General features: G+C 36.0%; 1 protein-coding gene across 1 annotated transcript in view; it reads left to right on the top strand.

The window, feature by feature from the left end:
• The first annotated feature begins 12,302 nt into the window (after positions 1-12,302).
• Positions 12,303-25,173, top strand: part of LOC107685092 (echinoderm microtubule-associated protein-like 2) — a 25,401-nt gene continuing 12,530 nt past the window's right edge. Inside the window, exons 1-5 of the mRNA XM_016481579.1 lie at positions 12,303-12,481; positions 16,487-16,672; positions 16,983-17,109; positions 17,572-17,676; positions 21,536-21,564. Coding sequence (XP_016337065.1) covers positions 12,412-12,481; positions 16,487-16,672; positions 16,983-17,109; positions 17,572-17,676; positions 21,536-21,564 — 517 coding nt within the window. The 5' untranslated portion in view covers positions 12,303-12,411. The remainder of the gene's footprint in view (positions 12,482-16,486; positions 16,673-16,982; positions 17,110-17,571; positions 17,677-21,535; positions 21,565-25,173) is intronic.

Genomic DNA, 25,173 nt, shown 5'->3' with positions numbered 1-25,173 from the left:
TTTATTATTTTATACTAAGAAAAAGGTGTAAACTACCAGTCCAATCGGTCCAATTAAGGAAAACATATAAGACGAACATTCAAATCTACATAGGTGTAAGGAATAATTTGCTACATGTGCCAGGGAAATCAACGTCATGGACACAGAAATGTCTCTTCCTGACAAAGTGTGGGGTGCACACTTCCAAAATATTATGTAATCTACAGTACAAAGGGCCGTAGATTACATAATATTTTGGCTAAATTAAAAAGGGTAGAAAGAACCTATGCACTAGAATCTGTTCACTATAGGGTAAAATCTACTATTACAGTTTTGCCTAGACAAAGACATCAAATAGTCATTAGAATAAAAATCAGATACTCCGTAAACTTCAAAGCAAAGGCTAAAGTTATTAATCAAAGACAGGAGAGAAACCCTGAAACCCTGTCAAGAGATTTAGCCTCAATAATTAACTTCATTTTAAATATAACTATAATTTAATATAGTTCATATAAATATAATTTCAAATATAATTCATTCTCTCAAATGGGTTTGTTTCAACTGTTCCTGATTGTACCTGTAAGTATATTAGATGGAGAAACTACATAGTATTACAGTTAAATCTACTTTAAAAAAACAACTGATTACACATATCTAATATAAAATGTATAGTAAGTAAATGACCTTGACATGCAGCCACACAGTCACACTTTGATGTTTTTATGTTAATATTATATTAAATTGAGTCTAGAACACAAAGTTTTCAAATAATGTAGACTTCATGGAGGATTTTCATCATAGGTAGCTTTTAATAAAAATTACAGCACCAGATCCACACAGATAATTGCCAGAGAGCCCAAAGAAACACTTTTACCAATCAGAGTATAGCCTCCCAAATGCTGCAATTATCAGTAGGTTTCGTTACTTGTTCCATTTCAGTGACCACTCAGTATGCAGAGAAACAGATTTCATTTAAATAAGCTGAATCGTCTGCTTGAATTAGCCAATGAAAATCGATTCAAATAAGGGGGACAGGTTTGTTTTTTTACACTCTTAAAAATAAAGGTTCCAAAAGGGTGTTTTCAGTCGTGCCATAGAAGAAACATTTTTGGTTCCCCTTTTGTTTTTTTGCAGATCATTATAATCTAAAGAACCTGTTGTGCAATGGAAAGGTTCCATGAATGCTAAATATTATTTAAGGAACCATCAATGCCAATAAAGAACCTTTATTTTTTAACGTACAATAGTCCATACAATATGTGCTGTGAAAAGTTACACAACAAGATTCAGTTTAAGTGAGCAATGTGGATTCATTTCGCATGCATATATTATTTTGTATAATGTACTAAGACTCAAACATTGACTTAATCTACGTTAAATGAAGAGTAAGAGGCCAAAAACTCATCTTGAGCTGACAATTCTGGACAGCTCTAGTGTACATTTCTTTACACATCTGCTCTGACATCCTTAAACGAATAGTTAGAATAAGAAAAACACACCAAAGAAAGTCAGACAAGTTTAAAGTGGCATGAGGTGACCGAATTTTCATTATTGGGTGAACAATTAACTTAGTAGTGTCCTAGAAATGTCACAAGCAGCAAAGTTCAGGGTAAATAGACTGAATTCCCTGAAAGAGAAGTGGACAGATTACTTATTACTATCCATAAAACAGTGTATCGGCCTGGAGCAATTATTCACACAGCTCTATGGTGGTGAAGCTCAGTGAAATGCACAAGGGCACCAGAACAAGTCTTTGTTCCTGGCTGATTTAAATCTGTCACATTCAACGAGGATGTGTGCATATCGCTTACAGTATGCAGGCTAAATGATGACAGTAACTTCATTGGCAGGGAGTATTTCTTCACTCATATCCATTATTAAAATGAGAGACATTAGTGGAGTGTGTTCATGCCGTGAACCTCTGAGTGCGAGGGCTGATGTGCTATCCTTTATGGAGAGATGTCATTTAGAGATCTTATTGGTCTACACTGGAAAGAGCAAAGGAATTACAGCAATACCCCAGAATTGTATCTGTGTCTAAAAGAAATGACAGCCATTGGCATATTTACAACATGTTTAAGAGCAGTAAATGAAAATTAAATGCTGTTTTCAACTACTTAAGCATTGTTTTCAAAGTAGGTGCAACTTAAGATAAGAACCTTGGGTCTTGACAAAATGCACCATAAATCTACAGTTTAAAGGACAAAGAAAAGGACAATGCATCACTTGTGGTCTCCTCATCATCACAAACACAAAGACATAATATCCTGATGGTTCAACAAAACTAACTTTAGAGTTGGTTGATACATACTTCACTCGTTCCAGTTTTGCCTACATACATTTGTATAACGATAGCGTATAACAGTAATCCCCAACTTTTAGTGGTCCTTAGTGGTCTCGGTTCTGGAAATATTTTTCCCATTAATTTTTTCATTGGGATTTCAAAATATTCTTCAATACAGTTAAATCTACTTCCTAAATCTAACACAGTTAAGTTAAATGTAGTTCTGAGCCATTAAATAAACCAACCAGCTCCAAGATAAATTACAACATTACAAACTGTAATTCGAAGAAAAAATGTCAGTGAAAATTAAGAAAAAAGACTGTGCTTAACATCTTTTATGAATAAATTAACTACAATCCCATGAAGCCTTTTAAACAATGTAAATCAAATCAAACACAATTAATTTAAAGTCATTAGTTAAAAGTATAAAAATTAAATATGATTTTAAAATGAGATGAAGTTGATATTATGCTTACTGATGGTTTCAACAGAAGCATATACCACAAACCAAAACTCTCTGAGCTCATAGTACATCTGTTTTGAAAGGTTTATACAGAATCATTCAAATCTACAGTATTTGTCAATGGAGAAAATGAATGGGATTTTTAGTGTCCGGAACACACTTGTTGTGCTCTATAGACACAATCAATCAGAAATAAAACATGAGAAAAAAATATTTTTTCCAAATACTTGACTTAGCGTAGAGGTCAGTGGTGTTGGTGAGAGGCATGAGCTCCAGACACATGGTGCTGGTCTCAAAATGTTGAAGTCTACTTTCCACTGGCTGACACTTTCTACTGAGGCTGCCAATTAGCTGCAGAGATTTGAGAGGAAATGAACTAACAAGATGAAAAAAAAAATCTCTTCACAATAGGTCTCCACAGTGGTAGCTTAATGCTAAATATTCTAGCCTATGAATACACTCCAGACAGGTCTGCGATGACAGTGGCCATTGTAATGCTGTTTGTTGAGCACTGTTGATTAACCTTTTTCTATATTCAAAAAAAGACAAGAATAATGAAGCATATTATTTAAAGCTATTACAGAAAGCAAAGCACCAGAGCTATTTGTTCTGAGGCAATCATTTTGTCAGACATTTGTGTAGAGTTTACTTTATAAAAGAAAAAGCCTGAACTATGAGCATATCAACTATGACATTTTGGCCTCAGTGAGCTTTACTCATGAGCCTCGACAGTTGTCATTTATTTCAATCAGACCAATTAAAAAAGAAGGCAAAATGAAAGGGAAAAGATGAATGAGACGTTAGCAAACAATATTATTCCCCTTCACTTATTTATATAATAAAAGTGATTTGTATGAATATTATATTTATAATAATGAGTAACTGACCACTAATTTGTAGACAAACTAACTAAATAAATAAATAAATGTGCACTGGGGCCATCAAAGTTTCAAATATTTTCTCTTGTATTATATAAAAAAATATATTAAATAGACCTTGTTCAACCTCTAGTATGTTGCATAATCAGCATGTCTAGAGTGGCATTTAGTTTAGCAGTTGAAAGCTTTAAGCCTGCTTAACATTAGTAAATCTTTACAAATACCCAACATTCCTCTTTTTAGTCTTTGTAACTCTGAATTGCACTATAATACCTTCCACTATCCTCAGTATTTCTCTCTGAACTTACAACCGATAAGAACAATGAATCGCAGATTTGTCAATGCCCTGCTGATAATATTTGCAGGGGTAAATTGAGCATTTTCAATTCTGTTATAATAATAAATATGAATGTTTATATGTTAGTCAGATGAACATTATTGGAAAACAAAGGAAGGCCATCTGAGTGTCTGCCCTTGTAGGTAACCCCAGAGAAATGCTGGAGTTAGAAATTTCATGACAGTTTAATTCCCCACAGGTCGGCAGGTCAACCTGTAATAGTGTTTGTTTACCACACTTGAGCTCTTTATTGTATTACTGCTGGATTAAAACGAAATGAGCATTTAAAACTGCTCACATGACTCTACATAATGATGGATTTAGGGACAAAATGAGAGATTCTGAACACAGTGCACACTATTCAAGCATGAAGTTGTGTTCTGCACTGGAATACGCCTAAGGAGAACCTCCTCTCATGTGACTGGCACCAGGTTTGATTTATAAGGTAAAGTATTACTTTTGAATGTGCTAGCAGGTGATTTCTGAGCTTACGTAACCCACATCACACCGAAGGTGTATTCCAGTAAGAAAGATTAACTTACCACCACATATAGCCTAACGTCCAGTTAATTAACCCTAAACTTGCTTACCTGAGGTATGCCGGTTCCAAAACCATGACTGCGAGTAAGTTCAGTCAACCCAAAGTATGTTCACAGTGAAAACACCAGATTATCATAACAGAGCACTGAATCCATGAGTCACCATAGAAATGTATGCTAAGAAGCAGCTTGCCACTTCTTTTTTTCGTCTTCTTTTGTTGAATGGCAAATTACATTCTTAATGGTTATCACCACCTGATTGGCAGTTGTGCATTTTTTAAATGTTATAGTTTTATTAATGTGAACAAGAATATTGTTATATTGTTTGTTTGATGCTAATTATGAATTAAAAAGATTGATTTAACTATAGCATGTACAAAACATAAGAGCAGCAATTTTGTCATGATTTTATCAGATCAGTTACAATATTCAGAGGTATTTTGATTAAATATGTTTTTGTTAATTTACAGCTGAGCAATTAATTTAAATAAAACAAATCACCATATGGCCTTGTGTAATTATAAAACTACAAAAGTCTGCATTTAAAATAAATCACAATATGTACAAAAAAAAAAATCACAATATGTACAAAAATTGCTTTGATCAAAGACTTAAATAAAATAAAATAAAATACATATGACAAAAATGTTTGGAAATGAGCCCTTTCATTTGACTACCTATTTTCATACTATTCTTAAGCAAGGAAGACAAGTTAATTACACTGGGTGGTATAACTGTTGTTTTGATTATGAGAATAAAATGTAATTTTAGTGAATCATCATAAGAGGAAAGTTCCTCAAGCAAACACTGATATTCAATTAACAAAATCAAAATAAAGTGTCCTCTCCATTTCGTGATTCCTAGATATATTTCACAACAATCATATGCCACAGCCACAAAAGAATCTTTCATGGGTGTAATTTTTACAAACTACATTCTCCAATCGTTCTGGGGTGCGTTTCCCAAAAGCATCGTTAGCTAACTATGGTCGTTAGTTCCATTTAACTCTATTGGTAACAGCAGATCTTGCGACCATAGTTGCTTTTGGGAAATGCACCTCTGTCCAGTACTTTAGTGCTCGTGAGGCATCAGATGTTCAGATAACAGCACTGAAACAACAAGAGTCAGAGTAAGTGATAAACATGCTGCCTCAGCTGGGCTTGATTCTTAAAGCTATCATGCAGTGGAATAACAATAATAAAGCTTTATCTGAAATTGAAAAAGAAAAAAAAAAACACAAAGCTCTGTGTGTGCAGCAAATGAAATTGACAAATAACTATCCGGAGGTCTTTCTCACTAATCAATAAAAAGATTATACTCTTCATCTGGGATTCCTCCTGGCAAGCATGCTGACCAAAGAGGAGCCCCATATAGACACCCAAAAAGATAAAGAATGACTGTTTGTGTGTGTTGTGCAGAGAATTTACATCCTGTGTTGACATACTGGTAAATCATATTAATTGGTTGACATTTAACACGGGTTGGAAAATAACAAGATATTACTTACTGTTGTATGCAACTGAAATGATTCAGCTGTAAACAAAATGATTTACCTAAACTTCCTAAAAATTGTCTGATATCATACCAAATAAATAAATAAACATGCTGATATAACAACAGAAAATAGAACTTTTGCAAACTATTTGCAAACCATTAAAAGGAATTCTGCGCTCAATTGAAGCGAAACCCAAAAATCATCCAGGAATATGTCAGTGAGCTGATCTTACGAGTCTAGTTTGCCAGCAGAGATTTACTGCATTCTTAATTCCCATTACCTCAGTATCTGGCACCATTATGCCTACAATCCACACTAATCGCCAGAACTGACAGAAATGGGATTAAGTATAAATGACCTAAATATAAAATCAAAATGAAAATGTCATTTCAGTCAGAGTCTTTGAAAACATTCTTTCTATTGATCGTGGCAACCACTTTCATAACATTTAACTCTAAATCTTTCTTTCGTTTTCTTTTATCAGCATTTTTAGACATTCAGACATGGCTGTTAACATCTGTTGGGAAATGCCAGCATGGATAAACAGCATTTTTGTTTTTTAATCATTCTAATAATTGAATTGTAGATTTTTTTAACACCCACTTCTTTTGCATGTTGTCACTTATGACTTCAGGCGGTGACATTGGGCCTTTTTTGTAGTCTTGCTTTGAAAATCTAAGAAATTATTTTTTTTCTGTTGATTTTCAAGGGGATATTGTGGTGAGAATATGATGACAGATACAAATATTTTGTGAAATGAGATCATTGTGCACAATAATGCATACACAGGTGAATAATCACAGGATGACAGTTCTTTTGAAAATCACGAGAGGAGAAAAATCTTACCAGACACCATGAACATGTCTACTCTTCACAATGAAATGCAAAGTGGAAATCTTTCAGAGCCAAAGAAACCAGCATTTCACTCATGGGCCATCAGCTGGAGTGGGCCTGTAATGAGTGCAAAGCCCAACAAGTAAGAGCAAAGCTACTTGATTGCCAAGACATTTTTATCAATAGATGTGTGACATTTATTGGCAGGGACACCGCTTTCAGATGCTCTTTCTTCTTCAAAAAGTGCAGCCCATCTGACAATCACTTTTTCCTCTACATTCATCCATAGCTTTTTAACTCACCCTCATGCTGTTCCAAACCTGTTTTTTTACCTTCTTTTCTGAAATATAAAAGAAGATATATTTTTGTCCATACAGTGGATGTCAGGGGGGCTCCAATGACATTTGTTTCCCAATGTCCTTTGAAATATCTTCTTTTGTGTTTGTGGAAGAATGACAGATGACAGAATTTTTGGGTAGACTATCCCTTTAAAGAAAAACATATTTACTGTATTATAGTTCAATAATTTTCCTGGAAATCGAACTTTCTTCAACCTTGGTCCATGCAGGTTAAAATGGCGAGCCTTGCATAATGAGGATATAAAACTATGATGCTCAGTGGGATTGCCAATGCAGACAGGAAGCAGCTTGGAAGTTCACTGAAATTCTAGATTGAGTTAAAGAAGGGTCACTATCACAGGGACATACTCAATAGTCTTGTTCTGGTAGAGTAGCTTCAGGCAGAAACAGCTGTGTGGTTATGTCATGCTGCTAGTCATAAAAAAATTTTTTTGTAGCATTTCTTTTTGAGAGCAGGACAGCTGAACCTTCAGGCCTACCCCAGTCAGGATCTCCATGTGAAGTAACCCAACATTTGCGTCAAATGAAAATGGCTTCCAGGCTTGATAGGTCATGCGTCATACTAATGGAAAGTGACCCTGCCAAGATGTCAAAAAATGTAGATTTAATAATGGGAATTAAGATGCAAAGGTGTATCCATTGTTTAGTAGGTCTGTTTGTTTAACATTATCATGGCAACAGTGCCATGCTCACAAAGAACTTGTCCTGACAAGTGTACAGAAGCAGACATTCAAAATAAAAAAATTATGATGCTGTCTTTTTTTTCAACTGTATTTCCTCATCAGCTGTTACTCATGCATTAAGAGTATTATTCATGTATTAAGATAAAGATATTTTCTACAATATATGTGTAGGCACTAGGCAGTGTCCTTGACATGACAAAACAAGTCTAACTGATAAAATAGTCAGCATGTATCGACCAAACTGGTTTATGTTGCATCTCAAGCGACATTTACAACATTAATTGTGACAACAATTGATCATTAAGTTCTGTTATTAGACGTGCCAAAATCTCCATATAGCATTATTTAACAAGGGCTCAACACCAAGTACTTTTTTCTGCTGGTAGTTCAAATTCCTACTTGCCCTGCCAACATTTTAAAATGGCCCAACACAAAAATGTTTACATTTAAATTATGAATTGTTATAAACCTCCTTATTTTAAATGTAGCCTATATTTTTTTAACCTTTTAAAAAAAAAAAATTATTTTATATATTAATATATTATTTTATAAATTATATATATATAATTTTTTTAAATATAATTTATATATTTATAATTTAAATATAATATAAAATAACATTTTCATCAAATGTTAAGTTAACTTAAAAATAAATTCTGATAACATTTCCAGTAATAGTAAATTATTATCATAATAAAAAAGGAAACTTGAGCCATAAAATATTATAATTATAGACTGAAATCCATATATTCAAAAACTATGACATACAGGCAGAACAATACTGAATGGCTTGTCATTTTCAGCCCATTCGGACTGATGCTACCAAACACTCTTTCAATTTCTAAAAAACTCCATGTTAGCCAGTCAGATCATTTGATCTAGCTCACAAGTCTAAAAATATCAACCAAGTGTCAGAGAAATAGTTTGCAAGGCCTAAAAATGCATGTATATCATAAAAAGGATAACAACGCAAGTGAAAGTTCAGTTCACTGTCCTTATATTTTATCACACACACTGTCCTCCACTGTAAGACATGGACAGTGATGCCAGCCTGCAGACGGACAGTGACCCATTCATAACTAGCTTTGCTATGGCGTGGTGTGGTACAGCTGACTCACAACCACCTTTTAAATGTACAGAAGTTCCTGGATGATACACTAAAAAAAACAGTGTGGCAATGCCAACCAACCAAAACTACCCAAACCACTTCTACTGAAAGTGTGATCAAACCATTAGTGAAACATAAACATAAATTGGAGTTTCAGAAATACACTATGCATAATGGACTATTGCACTTGAACATTTTCTACTCATAATATGGCTGTTCCCCACTGCTCCTTAAACCATTTGATAAGATACATGTAATCCCTTAAGTCCAAATCATTTGCATATCCACTCTTCCACACATGAAGCAACTGCATTTTAAAGTTACACGATTGATACATGCTTGTATGACAAACAAAAATAACTTTTACTGAAATATGACAAAACGACAAATGTCTTCTGGAAATCTCAATGGGAGGATGTTCACAAGGTGAAAAGCAAAGCGAATATCCAGCTGTCATTCTGGTTCAAGTCAAAAAAACAAAAAAATTTGAATGAGTGTTGAATGAAATGGGCAGATTGCAAATTGCACTTCTTGCACCAGCCAAGCAACTGCCATTAAGTTAAAAGTTCAAATGGATGCCAACAAAGAACTGATTCCACTGCATGAAAAATTTATTATTTGAATATCTTTCTTACAAGTGCTGAGACATATCATCATATCTTGAAAATCAAAGCACTCTAGTTTTGTGCAGATAGAGCTCAATTATCACTTTAAGGAAAATTATTCCTCTTAAAATTTAGTTACAAACAAGTTTCCCAAGCCTTTTAAGAGCACTTCAAATTATGAAGTGTGTCAAAATGTAATTTAGAAAATTAGTACTTTGAGGATTAAGTTACACATTTTTAATACTTCAAATACTGCAGTGTCTGCAGAGTGGAGCTTTTAGTAGAATGATGGGAAAATCTATAGAAAATTCACAGTGCATATCTTTCTCATTCTCCTATTTGTCTACAACCCAATTAAAACTCTTTCTGCTCCATTCAACCATCCAATATAATCAGAAAAACTCTGACCTTACATACTGGCACACATAGGACATTTGTTATTTGACATCCATATGAGAGCTCTGTTCTCTCTCCCTCCTGACACGTTGCCAGAGAGTGATGAAATGAGAATTGAATATAGCAATGGTGCACATGCAAATAAACCCCAAACATCAAGTCAATACACCAGTTACCAGTTTGCCTGAACTGCCAACCATAATGATCTTGCATAAGCATGAACCATGGAGCCATTAACAATAACCACTCTTGATTCATGAACGAGGGGTGTGATAGAGCTGCTCAAAAACAGTCTGAGAATAAGTAGGCTTATGTCACTTCCTGTCTGATTAAATGGTAAAATTAACATGTTAGCCTCACTCATTTGAGAGACGCCTTTGTTTTGGCTTAATGAAAGGGAAAATTATAAACAAACACAAATATGGCTGTTGAGGCCTCAATGTCAACTGAATTCACAACTCACTGTTGAAAAAATAAATAGCCTAGATGTTCAGTGATCAGGCAAAATAAGGCAGGTCAACAGGAGAAAAAAACATGAAATTACTATTGTCTATGTGCTAGACTGCAATATCAATTGGCATACAATAACCATCTACCATAATCCTTACATACCAGCAATGATGTAGGCTTGTTTACACTCTGTAAACAAGAGTGTTTATTATATTAAAAATAATCACAAACAAATAAACAAACAAATAAGGATTTACTCTCCTCTGCCTGAAATTCTACTAAAGCTATGTACTCATACCAGAAATAAACAAAGTTTCTACAGGCAACCCAACCCTAGAAATATGCAATAAATATTGACTGAGTCAAATATTGATAGTAGGCTAGCCTATACATTTAACTATGTATCTTATAAATTACACATACCTGGGGCGTTTCTGGTGCACTGACTGAACACTTATTTTGTATTACGTTTGATACTGATACCGTCTTTACCTGCAGTAGGGAGTCATTCGCAGCACAGAGCGAGCATAATCCAAGTCCCTTTTTAAGACAAGTCATTTCACACTCTTCAGTACGCAGCTCCTAATATCTCTTTGAATGGGGAAACATCAAATTCTCCAAAACTGTTCACCAAACTTACGATTAAATTTCATATGAAAATCGCCAATGTTGATTTTTTTTTTTTTTTAATCAAATAGCGTAAAAAAAAGCTTATTATTCAGGCTAGACCAGTCAGTGCGCATGCGCAGTCCTAAGCGTGCGTCTCAGAACGCTGAATGTTTCTATAGCAACCTGCAGTGACGCGACTACTTTACGGATTAGCGATTGGCTCTTTTACTCAGAAGGCGGGGCATCGGTCGATAGACGCGACCATATCGAGCGTTGCATTTGCAAAAATTCTGGCGTTTTGAGCAGTGATTGAATTCTATCTTAAACACCTCTGATTGGCCATTGCGTTCAAGTAAATAAACAAACATGCCCGTGATTGGTTACATTTCTCATCGCTGCAAAAAAAACCTTACAGTCTATGAAAAATAAAACGCTGTAAACAGGAACATTTGCACAATCTCCGAGCTCAGTATCAACTGAGGGTGCTCTCGCTTTCGTTTCAGGGTGCTTATATTACAAAAAAAAAAAAATGTGTAAACTTTGTGATTTTTTTTTACCCGTTTTAAATTTTTTTTAACAAAAATGACTTGTGATCAAACATTAATTGGCGGACCCCCTGCAGTACCGCTGCGGTGCGGACAACCGGTTGAAGACCCTTGGTGTAGAACAGTGGTTCTCAAACCTGTCCTGGAGTAGCCTACCCCCAGCCCTGCTGATTTTGTATGTCTCCCTCATCTATCACACCTGATTCAACTCATCAGCTCATTAGTGGAGACTGCAAGATCTGAAGTGTCAGATATAGGGAGACATACAAAAAAAAGTCTGAAACCACTGGTGTAGAGTATTCGCTGAATGGGCCAAATACAGAAACGTTTGGAGCTGAGTTGACGCCATCATATCTTGTTTTAATCATACCTACACCGCCATCTACCGTTAGAGAGTAGAAAAACAGTGGCTTTACTGTCAAGGACATGGAATTTTATGACACCAACATTATTAGCACGTAAATTCCCAAGATAAATATCTCTAGACCGACTACACACGGCAATAATGATCTATTCATCTCTTTCATACCTGTGCACAGTAGTCAGATATGTAGACTTTGCCCTCATGGCTTGCTAGTTTGAAGAACCTATCTTAATATACACATCATGCTCATGAAAGTAGTGACTGCATATTATGGGACTCCAAAAGTAAACATGCTCTCTAGTTTCCTCTGGGTAGCAGATCAGCGGTGAGGCTGTTGCTATAGAAACGCAGGCAGCACAGGTTGTTGTCGGTTATTCGGTGGAAAGGTATTGAAGGTTCACTCTTATGTCAGGAAAGAAGGCAGGCGGATCGGAGGACCGGCGATTTAAAAGAAATAATAAAGGAATTGATCAGTAGAAGGACATGTCGGAGCGAGTAGCTTCATGTGGGAACCTGTATGACACGAACACCCTTCTGCTTCGGTATTGTAACGGTAAGTTTGGCAGCGACTTGACTGAGCATTTATAATGAATGCGCTGGAGAGCCTCACGAGATGGCTTGTTTTCGTTAAACGCATGTCGAACGCGAACGAATTGTGTCTTTGATATTAACTATATACATTCCAGCAATGTAATGTTATTGACGTGTCGGTGCGTCTCTGCCTGCGAGGGCACAACTAAATAAATTGTCTCCTTGTTGCCAGTGATGAATATATTTGTTTAAATTATGATCAGTTTTATATAGCCTACATGCAAATTTTATTTTCACCTAAGGCATTTTCTTATCGCGTATGTGCGGTTGGGACCAGTATCAGGGTACAAGAATGAACATCTACTCAGATTCAGACTGGTGTTAGATATTAGAGCATTTCAGTCCAAGCTACATGATTTGTCATGTGTTTACATTTTTCATTAATTTTCTCCTCATCTGTTGATATGCTTTGAGCCTCTCATCCTCTCATCCTGATTCAGCTTGCTTCACTGGGCCTTTGTTATTTGATTTGCATAAGGTTTTAGTGGAAAGAATGTACTGAGTTACTTATTTATTGTCACCCAGTAATCTAGTGTATAACATTACGCACCTACTAAAATGGATTTACCTAGGTTACAGTTTATCTCTAGTGATAACAGTACCTTGAAGATCAGTTGTAGGCCTAAACATCATGTCTGTTGTCAGCATTATCATGACTATGCAAAGATTTTAATTAAAAATGATATTACAGTCAGATCTAATCATTAACAAACAGTTGGCAATTGTTTAAAGCATTGGTTCTCAACTAGTTTTGCTGTAGGAACGAGATTTTGTGTTGTCAAGTGTAAACCAGCAGAGCATCAGATTTATCATACAGAATTTTACCATTCATTTCATGGCATTCATTTCATGGTATGTTTACAATTATTCATTTAGCAGACACTTTAATCCGAAGCAAATTGTCAAAGAGCAAACAATACTCGTAATATACTATGCAAGGTTTATTAGACAACTAGATTAGAAAGCACGAGAAGAGGAGACATTCAAAGAAGAAGTAGAATTAATTAATTAATCAATTTTTTGCATAGGCAAAATTACATGTTGTTATATCTGACAATTTTGTTATTGTATACTGTAAACAACAGCAGGAATGTGACTTACCAGTCTAAAACACTGTTCTAAATATTGCATTAGTATTAGCCAGTCTACCAACTGATGAATGTGCTTCAAAATACCATAAAGTCTGTTTGGACACACAGCCTTTGACCTCAACTGCAAAAGATATGGATAAGATAAGATGCTTCTCCTCTCTTTTAACGACAGTAAGCCTATTAATTTTGCTTGCTTAATGATTATATGGTTAGTTGCAAATTATTATTTCCTTTTAAAATTGTTTTTTTCCCTAGTGTTGCAGAGCAGACCTGCAATTCCTTTTTGATTTAAGTAAAGATAATTAATAAATAAATACAATTAAAATGCTTGAATAGAATTCTGCATACAGTCAATCACTGAAGGTCTTTAGGAAATTCAATATTATCACTATGGTGTCCTTACGCTAACAACCAGTGTGCACAGCTTGTCGTTGTTGCTGTCGAAACGACTAGCCTATTTCATCTTCGTTCTTGTGCATTACAGGTTCTCTCAAGGATAGGTATCAGTGTACATAGTGGTCATTGTTTGGGTTTTCCAGTAAATCTATTTCTGTGCCAGATGGTTTGGCTGGACAACAGATGGATGGGTAGACAGTATATGATGAGCCTGGGTCAGAGAGAGTGTCTGTCCTTGTTGTACAGTTGGATGGTTTAAACTGATATTAAACGCTGGATCTGCATATCTGAGGTCAGACTTTGAAATTAGCAATTCAATTAGTACAGTAAAAATCCCTAATGTGAATAATATTGGTTAAGAAAATGAGCATGCGCCCTGGGGTTATAAAACAACAAGTTGTAAATTGTAAAAACGCATGTACACACTTTAGTGTCCCATTGGTGGAGAGGCTGGTCAGTGCACTTCCTGGTAGTGCCTGGCGGATGCATCAGACAGGTCTGGAGTCGAGCCAAAGCTCTCTCTCTGCCAACAGCACCACCAGCAGTTTTCTACCGCATAGGAGACGGGAAACAGTGTCCTGTTACAAACATCACCCTTCTCCTCTTTACTCACAGCACTGAGTGGTAAAGGGTGGGGGAGGGGAGGAAGGGAGGTCCAGACACGGGATCAGCCATCCAGCAAGCCAAGGGGAAGGTGGGAGAAAGAAACCTTGGCCAGGGAGGCGTTTGGCACCGTTAGGAAACCCCTAGAGAGCTGCAGAGGATCAGGCTGTCCGAGAGGCTGACTGACAGGCGGACATAGTACTGACTGGAATGGCAGGTAGGAGGGGAGTACAAACAGAGCGGGATGATGAATATTTCAGCACACTCGGTCACTGAGCATTCGGTTTCTTCCAGACTGCTTTTGTCTTCCAGCATCACTATAGCTTCATCCTGCTTTCTTCTCACCTTCTACTTTTGCCTCCCATTTTTTCTTTCACATTTATTATTTCAGTTGACGTGCTCACCACCTGCTGATGCTGCTTTACAGCTGTGATCTCCATGTGTTAGCGGTGCAGGCACTAAAAGAGGTTTATTATATATGCACACTTAGCGTGGAGCCCGTTGCATTGCCCTTTAGATCGAAACAGAGACGAGCCACTGTTTTATGTGAAATATTGAGGAGCTAATTTTGAAAAAATGTGTAAATGTGGCAGGAAAAATCCTTTTTTTTTTGTTTATTGTGTGTATTTATAGGTTGTATATTTAAATACAACACATTAGATGGCTGCCACAGTGAATCAGCATTGTTAGCATTTGAAACCTTCTCAATTGGTCGCTCAGGCTTTCAGTTTTTATTTTCAAGTGATTTTAATGGATTTTTGTGGTATGAACACATTTTGTTGGATAAATATTCATCAGCGTTTTTAATCACAGATGTTTTGACAGTTCAAAATGCACACATTTTTATTAGTGCAAACAAGCTTTTCTTTTCTTTTACCATTTTTTCAATTACTTTTAAGCAACTGGATCCCAGTGTTGTTATAGTGGGTGTATGAAGTGACAGGTGTCCTAGCATGGTAAACACACGTTCAAGTACTTTTTTCTTCATTTTGAATAATATTTACGTTGTCGTATCTTTTGAAATGTTTAGTTCAAAAATACATTTGTGCTATAATTCATTAAAGTTGATGCCATTTGTTTTGATATTTGGTTATGCAAAGACAAATTTTTTTGTGACCAAATAGTGTGTAAATTAAAATGGACTTTCCACCTTAGGCTAATAGGAGTGACTTTTTGAACCACATTCTTTCCGCAGTGTCTATCCAAATTGTGTTGTTTAAAAATGACTTTGAGAAGAAGTTGTAGTTCTCAACCAGGGGGCCAAGGCCCACTCGGGGGCCCCGGCAAACTTTCAAGGGACAGCAGGATGATTTAATTTAAAATATTATTTTTATTAAAATTTACATATATTAATAATAATAATAAGATTTGTAAAAATAAATGTGTATTTCTTTTTTTAACACCACATCCCAATAACTGTTGCTTTTTATTTATTTGTTTATTTATTTAGAACATACAGTTCTTAACAATTCTGGAATCACAAAATTAATTTTAGGTATTAAATATATAAATGATCCAAGTTTCTGATAAAAAAAAAGTTTGAAAACAAGCAGCTTTGTCATAATTACAGAAATACCAAAGAAAATATCATAACTTGTAGGTATACCTTATAATGGGGGGCCTTTGAATAACGTGTTGGACTATGGGGGGCCGTTGAGTCAAAAAGGATTGAGAACCAGTGGTTTAAAGGGATAGTCATCATTGACATTTACTCACCCTCATGTCGTTCCAAACCTGTATGACTTTTGTCTTTGGAGCACAGAAATATCATCTTTTATATCCCTCAGAAGAAAGAAAGTTATACAGATTTGGACAAACTCTACAAATTCAATTTCCTACAAATTCTAATAGTATAACTATCTGTCTGTCTCTTTCAGATGATAATGTATCAGCCGGGAGTGGGATGGAGATGGATGACCGTCTCTCTCACCTTGAGCAGAGGGTGCAGCTGCAGGAGGATGAGATTCAGCTGCTGAAGGCGGCGCTGGCGGATGCTTTGAGAAGGCTGGGCTGCTGTGAGGAGATCACACAGGCCAGCAGCAAGAAAGGTGGACCTACTAAAGGTCAGTGCTTTATTATGGCCCTCTGCGTTTTGTCATTATGTCTTTAGAGCCTAGAAAGATACTTTTTCATCTAAAGCAATTTACACTATAATAATCTGAGGGTAACCTTGTCCAAGGGTGCATTACTGATTAAACATTATAAGATGTAACCTTTGTGTTAGCATCCTAGATGATTAACTATTAGGATATTTCAACCTTAAGAGCTACAGGGATGGATTGTAATACATAATATAGTGGTTACATAAAAAGTTTCCATGTGGGAGGTGAAAATAATTTGCATGTGATCTCACATTCTTCCTTCCTGATTTAGTTCGGCAGATATTGCAAGCTCTGCCATCCAAGCCTCTGACAAATGGCTATGTGCAAACAAAACGCTTGAGTGGCTATCCTTCCTCTCCCTCCTCTCCGAAAAAGGAGGTGCTGATGTCTATCAAAAGGTGAGAGTTATAAGCAACATATGTATCATTTTTAATTGCAGATCATTTTTCAAATGTCATTTTATTGGAAGACATTTTATTGTTGACGTTGCACATGCTGGAAATATTTTCATTTTTCCCACATCAACAACATCAGTGCAGTATTACTTCTCTACCTCAAGATGGTGATATGGAGTAATAAACCATTTGGACCATTTAGTTTAAAGGATGGCTATTATGAAGTTTATTCCTGTAATCCAAAGCTGAATTACTCCAGCCATTACTCCAGTCTTCAGTGTTACATGATCCTTCAGAAATCATACTATTATGCTAAATTGCTGTTTAAGTAGCATTTCGAATTATTATGAAATGTTGAAAACAGTCATGCTCTTTTGTTCTTTTCTTTGATGTCTTTCTTTCCTGGCCTCTGCATTGTGCCTCACTCATTCTTCTCCACCTCATGCTCTTGTCTCTGTGTGTTAGGAAGAGCATGTCCACAGAACGCCTGTCCACGTTGAAGAAGGAGATGGCAGACTCCCGCAGCAGAACCACCTCGTCCAGCAGCTCAACATGTGGAAAGAGAGACAGGTACCATTTCATCTAAATAAAGAGCATTAAACTCAATGATTTTTCTATACAAAGAGATAAAAGTTCAGTTCTTCTCCTTCCCTCCGAACCTTGAGGCTAGTACAAGACAACAACACAGAGCTAAAAATAGATGCTACCTCAGTGTCTAATTAGATGACAAACCCAGACCCATGGTCAGAAAGACACCAGAGACAGTGTAAAGGGGAAGAGGTGGACCATCCATAGAAAACCGTTTATAAAATAACATTTTATACTATGTTTTGAGCTAAATCAGCATCATGTATGATATCATTGTTGTCATTTTACTGCTGATTTTTTTCCCCAAGGGACTGCAAATGCAAAATAGCCTTCTGGCTAATTCTGGCACATTTTACATTTATGTATTATTGATGTACATTGTCCCTGTCAAATAAACCTGAAAGAAAGAAAGAATTAGAAATTTTACAAAATACTTGTACAGTATACAAAATGTCAGGGGGCACCTTACTCAGAATTTGAAAACATTTAGCAATTGTTAGGTTACCATTGTGTGTTCTGGTTCATAGAAACATGCATAATGTTTTCCACAAAAATATTAGGCAGCACAACAGTTTTCAACATTGATAATAGTAAGAAATGTTTCTTGAGCAGCATATCAGCATATTAGAATGATTTCTGAAGGATAATGTGATACTGACGACTGGGGTAATGGCTGCAGAAAATTCAGCTTTGCATCATAGAAATAAAGTACATTTTTAAATATATTAAAATAGAAAACAATTCTTTTTAAAAGTAATAGTATTTCATAATATTGCTTTTTGCTGTATTTTTGATTAAATAAATGTAGCCATGGTTAGCATTAAAAAAAATCCTACCAATCCCAAACGTTTGAACATTTCTTAGTTAGAAAGATATTTCAACTAATAAGTGCACTTGTGCATACAGTAAGAAAGCTTAGGAAGAATTTGATCAAATAGTCATAAATAATTTATGGCATGTATACATGGATTTCCAGGAAGGAATGTAAACACTGATGTTTAGGTTAGACATCTGTCAATAGAAGTGTTATTGACTGAGATCCTATCAAAGCTGTAAAGCAACCACCGGAAAACTCTCATTAAACTTTCATAAACAGAAATCCATTAACCATGTTAACACTTAATATAGAGTTACATTAAATTCAAATTTTTTTCATAGTAAAAAGAAGGGTAAAAAAAAAATTACATTTTAGTAGGGAAAATTTCCAAAAAGCCCAATAAGCATTTACTGCTTAAGTACTAATTCAGCCTACTGAAGGGTTAAGTATCATTTCCAATACGTTTCCCACCATGCACCTGCAGGATGTTTGTATGGCAGAAAATCCTACATGTTGGTAGTGTTTTATTTATGGTATGATGATTGTTTGAGATTAAACTTTGTATGGTGCATGGCAACTGTACGCCGTCACTTGGTTGACACACTCACCACTGAAACAGTCTCTTGACCGCAGAGTGCTTCATATTACTGCATTGAAGCACAGGGGGGTGTGGTCACCCAAAAAGGGGCTGTCATGCACACTGAGGAAGTGTCCTGCCATTGGTTAGGGAGGTCCATGTTCCTGCAGAGCTGAAGTTAACTCAAACAAGGAACTCAGTGTTTTGCCTGACGCTTCTGCAAATTCCAGCTATAGCACTTAAAAGGAATAACGGGACAAACAACATGAAGAGGTCGACCAGGTAAAGCTCAAGTTCTTGTTAAGCACTTTCAGGTCTTCAAAAGAAAAACTTTGGTAGTTTTAGGGTGAGGCTGATAATGGAATTGCTATCAGCTTCCTGCAACAAAGCAAACATAGGTAGGCAAATAAGAATATTCTCAGCATCATGGCTTCTATAGATAAACAAAGCGAACACACCTGGGCTGAGTTTGTGTTTTAACTTCCCAAATAGGAACAATAGACTTTAAAAGCAAACATGTCTAGAATCTAACAACATTTTGCATATGCATTTTACTTTGCTGTCGCAAAGCTTCGCTTTTGTTTATCTTTAGGGCATTTTGTGCAAAATTTTGTGAGTCACTTAACAAGAATGTGCATGTTTTTCATATGGCTTTAATTATCATTTACATGAAAGATAGTTACCCATTCAACTAACATTCAAGTTGAAGATATGCTACATATAATGCATGAGTTTCACTAATTGCTTTAGTGCAATCTGAGTTAGATATTGATCGTTTCTACTGCTAAGTCGTATGCATTAAACATGGAACCCACCCACTGCCACACACACACACACACATACACACAGCTTTAAAGGCAAATTAGAGTGAGTGCTTTACAGCAGGAAAGAAAATGGTTTGAAGGACATTATGTCCAGAGAACTTCCACATACATTTAGTAAATCACTTGCTTAGAAATTCAATTTTATCCATAGAGATACTGTGCGTACAAATCTTGTGTGGTGTTTTTAATGTATAAAAGACATGAACTGTCAGATTGGAACAAGTCATTAATGCTACAGTATGTGTGGAATGGATGGGTGTAGAGTCTGTGCGTTAGTATAAGGCTCCTTTGAGGTCAAGTGCATTTGTGGCACATGCTTACAGCATTATATTGAGTTTATGGTTGTTACACAGCCTAGAGTGATTACTGGTCAAATTGATTTTTCCAGTATGTGCTAATGAGAAACTGGCTTTGTTGCCAGGACAGCTGCCACTTTGTGTATCATTACCTTAAATCAGGTGTGTGGACTCCTGAAATGTTCCTAAAATGGCATTTATAAATAGAAATAATTTTTTTATACAATAAGCATGATGTTGGTTGTAAACAGGGTTCAAAATGAACACCCAACAAGCCCAAATGAGAGTTAAAAAGTGACATAATTCATGGTTTAAACTGAATTGTGAAGGTACATGCACAATCCAAATCAAACCATTAAGAAAACATTTGACCTGTTTTGTGTAATATTTGAATATTTACCTAACATTTCTATTTCCAGAACTCCATGTGGTGACACATGAAAACCGTTCCTCACATTTAGCCATCTACATATTATGGCAGTATTGTATAATTTTGTCTACACCACTCTGAATAGGGGTTATTAGGGATGCTTTGGTTAAATCTTTTCTTTAATGAAGTGTTTGGATGGTTTCTGCAGAACTGCGTGAACACAAACAGATCATTGTGGGAGCATTTCTATTCATCTGCACCCACGATCCTTCTGTCTTCCCATTACCTAACATTTTATTTTACCCTAAAGAAAGGTCCATTTTTTTCCAGCCAGAGAAACGGTTTGCTGTCAATTCTAATCCCCATGTGGATAGTTGAGTCCTACAAACCTATTCCAGCAAATAGGACTGGATTAATGGGTCTAATTTATCGCATCTAGCTGTCTGAGACAGGCTGTCAATCATGACAGTCACGCGTCAGCATACAGGAAGTGGAAAACTGTGTGGTTAGTAAAAGCAGTTACGAAATGCATGCACAGACACAAACAGAACATGTTTTTCTTTTTTTCATCAAAGCCTCCAGTGTATAGCAGTTTTGCCATGTTTGTTTTCGATGCAAAATCCCCTCCAGTGCTGGCACCCCTCCAAATCTGTTTAGTCATGTAAACAGGCTCTAAATCTGCCTGTACTAAAGTTGAAAGCAGTTTTGGGTGACCCTCTCCTCCTGTCACTTTAACTCTGTGTTCTCTCCATTGCACAGAGCTCTGTGAGAGGCCACATGAAAGCCAGGTCAGGATTAATGGATGAGCTCCATGAATTAGTCATCCTTTTCTCAAAACACATGTCAAAGACGGAAAACAAAACTTTTCAGAAAGTTTTTGTTTGAACTTTTTTGTCTGGATTGTAGTCTTTGAAGGAGTGAATGAATGCATGACATCGCTCTCTTTTGTTCTTTCAGCAAAACCAAAGAGTGCACCTTCAATGCTGGTAAGTTTTTGTCTATGTAAAGTAATGTGATGAATATCATTAAATAAAAACACAAGCTGGTTTTATTTTGACCTCGATATCAATATATGTTTGGTCTTTTGCTTTTAGTGCTTTATGTGACTACCAAGAACAAACTATCAAGTACCTAACAATACCCTAGCAACAATATGTCAGTGTTGTTAATAAAACACTACAATAAAATATTAACTTTCCCCACCAGCATTTTTTTTTAAAAATTGCCAGCCACCGCCAGCGATTTTTATGATTTTCACTCAAATTTCATGGCCTCCAGTATATTTTGCTCTATTAATATTTGAATATGAAATAGACCAAAATAAAGACCAGAGCCTCTGCTTTTAAACTATTTTTTTATTAAGAAAAGCAAAGAATGACAAAAAGCAAACAAAATGTACAGTAGCTTTAACCCTTAAATGCATGAATGCAATGAATTCTTACATATTCGGGTCTTTAGCGACCCGGACCTAAATATCCAGCACGGATGGATCGCTAACTGCTGCAACAGCAAAAAACTCTTGATATTTTAAGAACAATTACAGAAGAAAAAAAAAAGTTGAATATAGGTAGGTTTCATAAAAAATTCATAATTTTGAGCAAAAAGGTGAGAACATCACATTTTTATCAAAAACTACATTTGGATAATATTCCGATCATCAAAGCATAAATCTAGTAAATCGCTTCCATCAACACCTCCAAAGCTTGCACAGACATATACCACTTCCTGGATCAACATTTTACTCTGTGACATTATGCCATTTTCATTTATATGCTGTCTATTGCTGATGATCGCATTATTTTTCATATGCATCTGTTTACATAAGAGATCGCTCGTTTCTCCGTCCTGTTCACGTGTGTTTTGTTCGGGAGATTTTGTATTCGTACAGAAGATGCGTAATAGCGCCCCCGAGTATCGAAAGCCAAGTAGTTCAGAATTCGCCTGCTTTTCACCGCCGTATCAATATTAAAACGCCAAGCCATTCAAACCAGTTCAATTTTTGCAGATGATATTCGTTTGTTTTATGCCTGCAGTAATTATCAGTGAAACGTCACGTCATCATTGTGTATCAAACAGTGCCACCTTGAGGGATAAAAGATGCATTGCACGTATTGAATAATCAGATATGTAAATATAGTTGCGCAGAAAAAAATGGGGGTGGACTGAGGGGGCCCGGCCCGACTGTGTCCCCTCACCTCTGGTGCCGTCTCCTTAGTGAAGTTAACGGCAGACGCCACACGCCACTTAAGATGCAGATTTATTTGCTCATCTACATGGACACACCTCTCATGGCTAGGAGGACTCTATGGCAAGTCGGAGCTTCCAGTTTGCAAGAGCCCGAAGATGGCAAGGACAACCCTTACAATTCTAGATATAGGGGAAAAAATGCCCCTGAATGAGCTTTTGTCTCATAGCCTAAAGTTATCACACGAGTCTTGAATGAGTGCAAATTTGGAAATTATTTTATACAACAGTTAAATAAATAAGAAATGTTATGGTAAGTCTTGCAATATATTTTGGATGTATTTAATTATAAATCTCTTTGTAATATATAATAACATTACATTTATTTCATATTTTCTCTATGATAACCCTTCGTGGATATTAAGACACCTGCAATTTTGGGCACATTATAGATACTTTGTGTGTGAATTTGCACATGCTATAATGTTAGCATCATTAATGACCCCTTGTGTTTAATAATGTTAACTTTTGTATAAAATCCAAAATGTATAAAACTCTTGTAGGTAAATTCAATTTCACATTTGCAAACTCCCTTTAAAAAGCTGTCACTCCTCTTAGTTCATTGCGATCTCACAAACTTCCATTTTAATTAATGAGGCTCCCTACACTGCACACTGAATCTATTATTACATCTTCTCTACACTTTGTTTGTTATAATGAATGACAAAACTGCAGTCTGCTTTCACGATCTGAGGCGCACCGATAAGCATTTATTGGCTGCAGTCCCCGGCCACCTCGGTCACTGTGCCCCCTCACCTCTGGTGCCGTCTCCGTAGTGGGCGCCCTGATTTTAGTCGGTGAGGCAAGGTACTGCCCTGGGAAGGTTTCCCAGGCTGTTAAATACACAGATTAAAAGCGAAATGTTTTCGTTTCGGTTCGTTCTTAGCAAAAAAAAAAATGTTTTTTTTTTCGTTCAGGTTATGCAGAGCGAAATAAGAACGGTGCTGCATTTAGAAATAATTCTTATTAACTTTGCTATTATTCTTGAATTTTCAAACTGCTAACACTTTGCACTTTGCAGTTTCGAATTATGGCTTTACTGTATGACCAAAAATTACGGAGTAGTCTATTTTATGCATGAGCACCGGTCCACTGTGACATATTTTTGCTCATTATGATATTTTTCCGCCACGAATGAGTGCAAATTTGGAAATTATTTTATACAACAGTTAAATAAATAAGAAATGTTATGGTAAGTCTTGCAATATATTTTGGATGTATTTAATTATAAATCTCTTTGTAATATATAATAACATTACATTTATTTCATATTTTCTCTATGATAACCCTTCGTGGATATTAAGACACCTGCAATTTTGGGCACATTATAGATACTTTGTGTGTGAATTTGCACATGCTATAATGTTAGCATCATTAATGACCCCTTGTGTTTAATAATGTTAACTTTTGTATAAAATCCAAAATGTATAAAACTCTTGTAGGTAAATTCAATTTCACATTTGCAAACTCCCTTTAAAAAGCTGTCACTCCTCTTAGTTCATTGCGATCTCACAAACTTCCATTTTAATTAATGAGGCTCCCTACACTGCACACTGAATCTATTATTACATCTTCTCTACACTTTGTTTGTTATAATGAATGACAAAACTGCAGTCTGCTTTCACGATCTGAGGCGCACCGATAAGCATTTATTGGCTGCAGTCTGCAGACCGGTTGGAAATGAAACGCCGTCCTCCCTTGAAATTCACTCCCCGGACTCAATCCCTTTAATCTCATCTACTATCCTAACTGCGTGAGGTTTTTTGTTTTTTTTTCAGATTTGTCTTTGTTGTCGATACTAATATAAAATATTTGGGGGGACCCCCCTAAGTCTATTATTTTTTTTTACTTCTTATGGGGGGTCCCGGATCCCCCCAGCCCCCCTCAATTCGAGCACTGACTATCATTTAAGTTTATGTTATTGAGACCCGGTCCACTGTGGCATATTTTTGCTCATTATGATATTTTTCCGTCGATACTGGAACGCGCGTGAACCACACAGCCTATTTTACCTAATAAGGCTAATCGTTTAGCTTCAGCTACATCGCGAATATGGACACATTTGGATTTGTGCCTGAGAGAGGTAAGCCCAACTTTACCTTACGTTTCGTTTTAAATTAATTTGTTTTGGCTTGTTTATTGCTAAGCCTATATTATTATATACTACAATTATATTTATCCATTAGAATTCTATATTTTAAAATTCTTATTCTGTTCTGATACGGTTAAATTTAAAGGATTTGTTGTAAAGTGAGAGGAACTAAAATATCCTATAGTGTTCATAATGTTGGTACATTATAACATTATTAGGCCTGCCGTTATTATTTCTGAAAATGCAACTTATACGAGAC

Source organism: Sinocyclocheilus anshuiensis, unplaced genomic scaffold (assembly GCF_001515605.1).
Source record: "Sinocyclocheilus anshuiensis isolate Anshui unplaced genomic scaffold, SAMN03320099.WGS_v1.1 scaffold914, whole genome shotgun sequence".
In the NCBI taxonomy this organism is placed as follows: domain Eukaryota; kingdom Metazoa; phylum Chordata; class Actinopteri; order Cypriniformes; family Cyprinidae; genus Sinocyclocheilus; species Sinocyclocheilus anshuiensis.
This window is presented reverse-complemented; position numbering and strand designations above follow the sequence as displayed.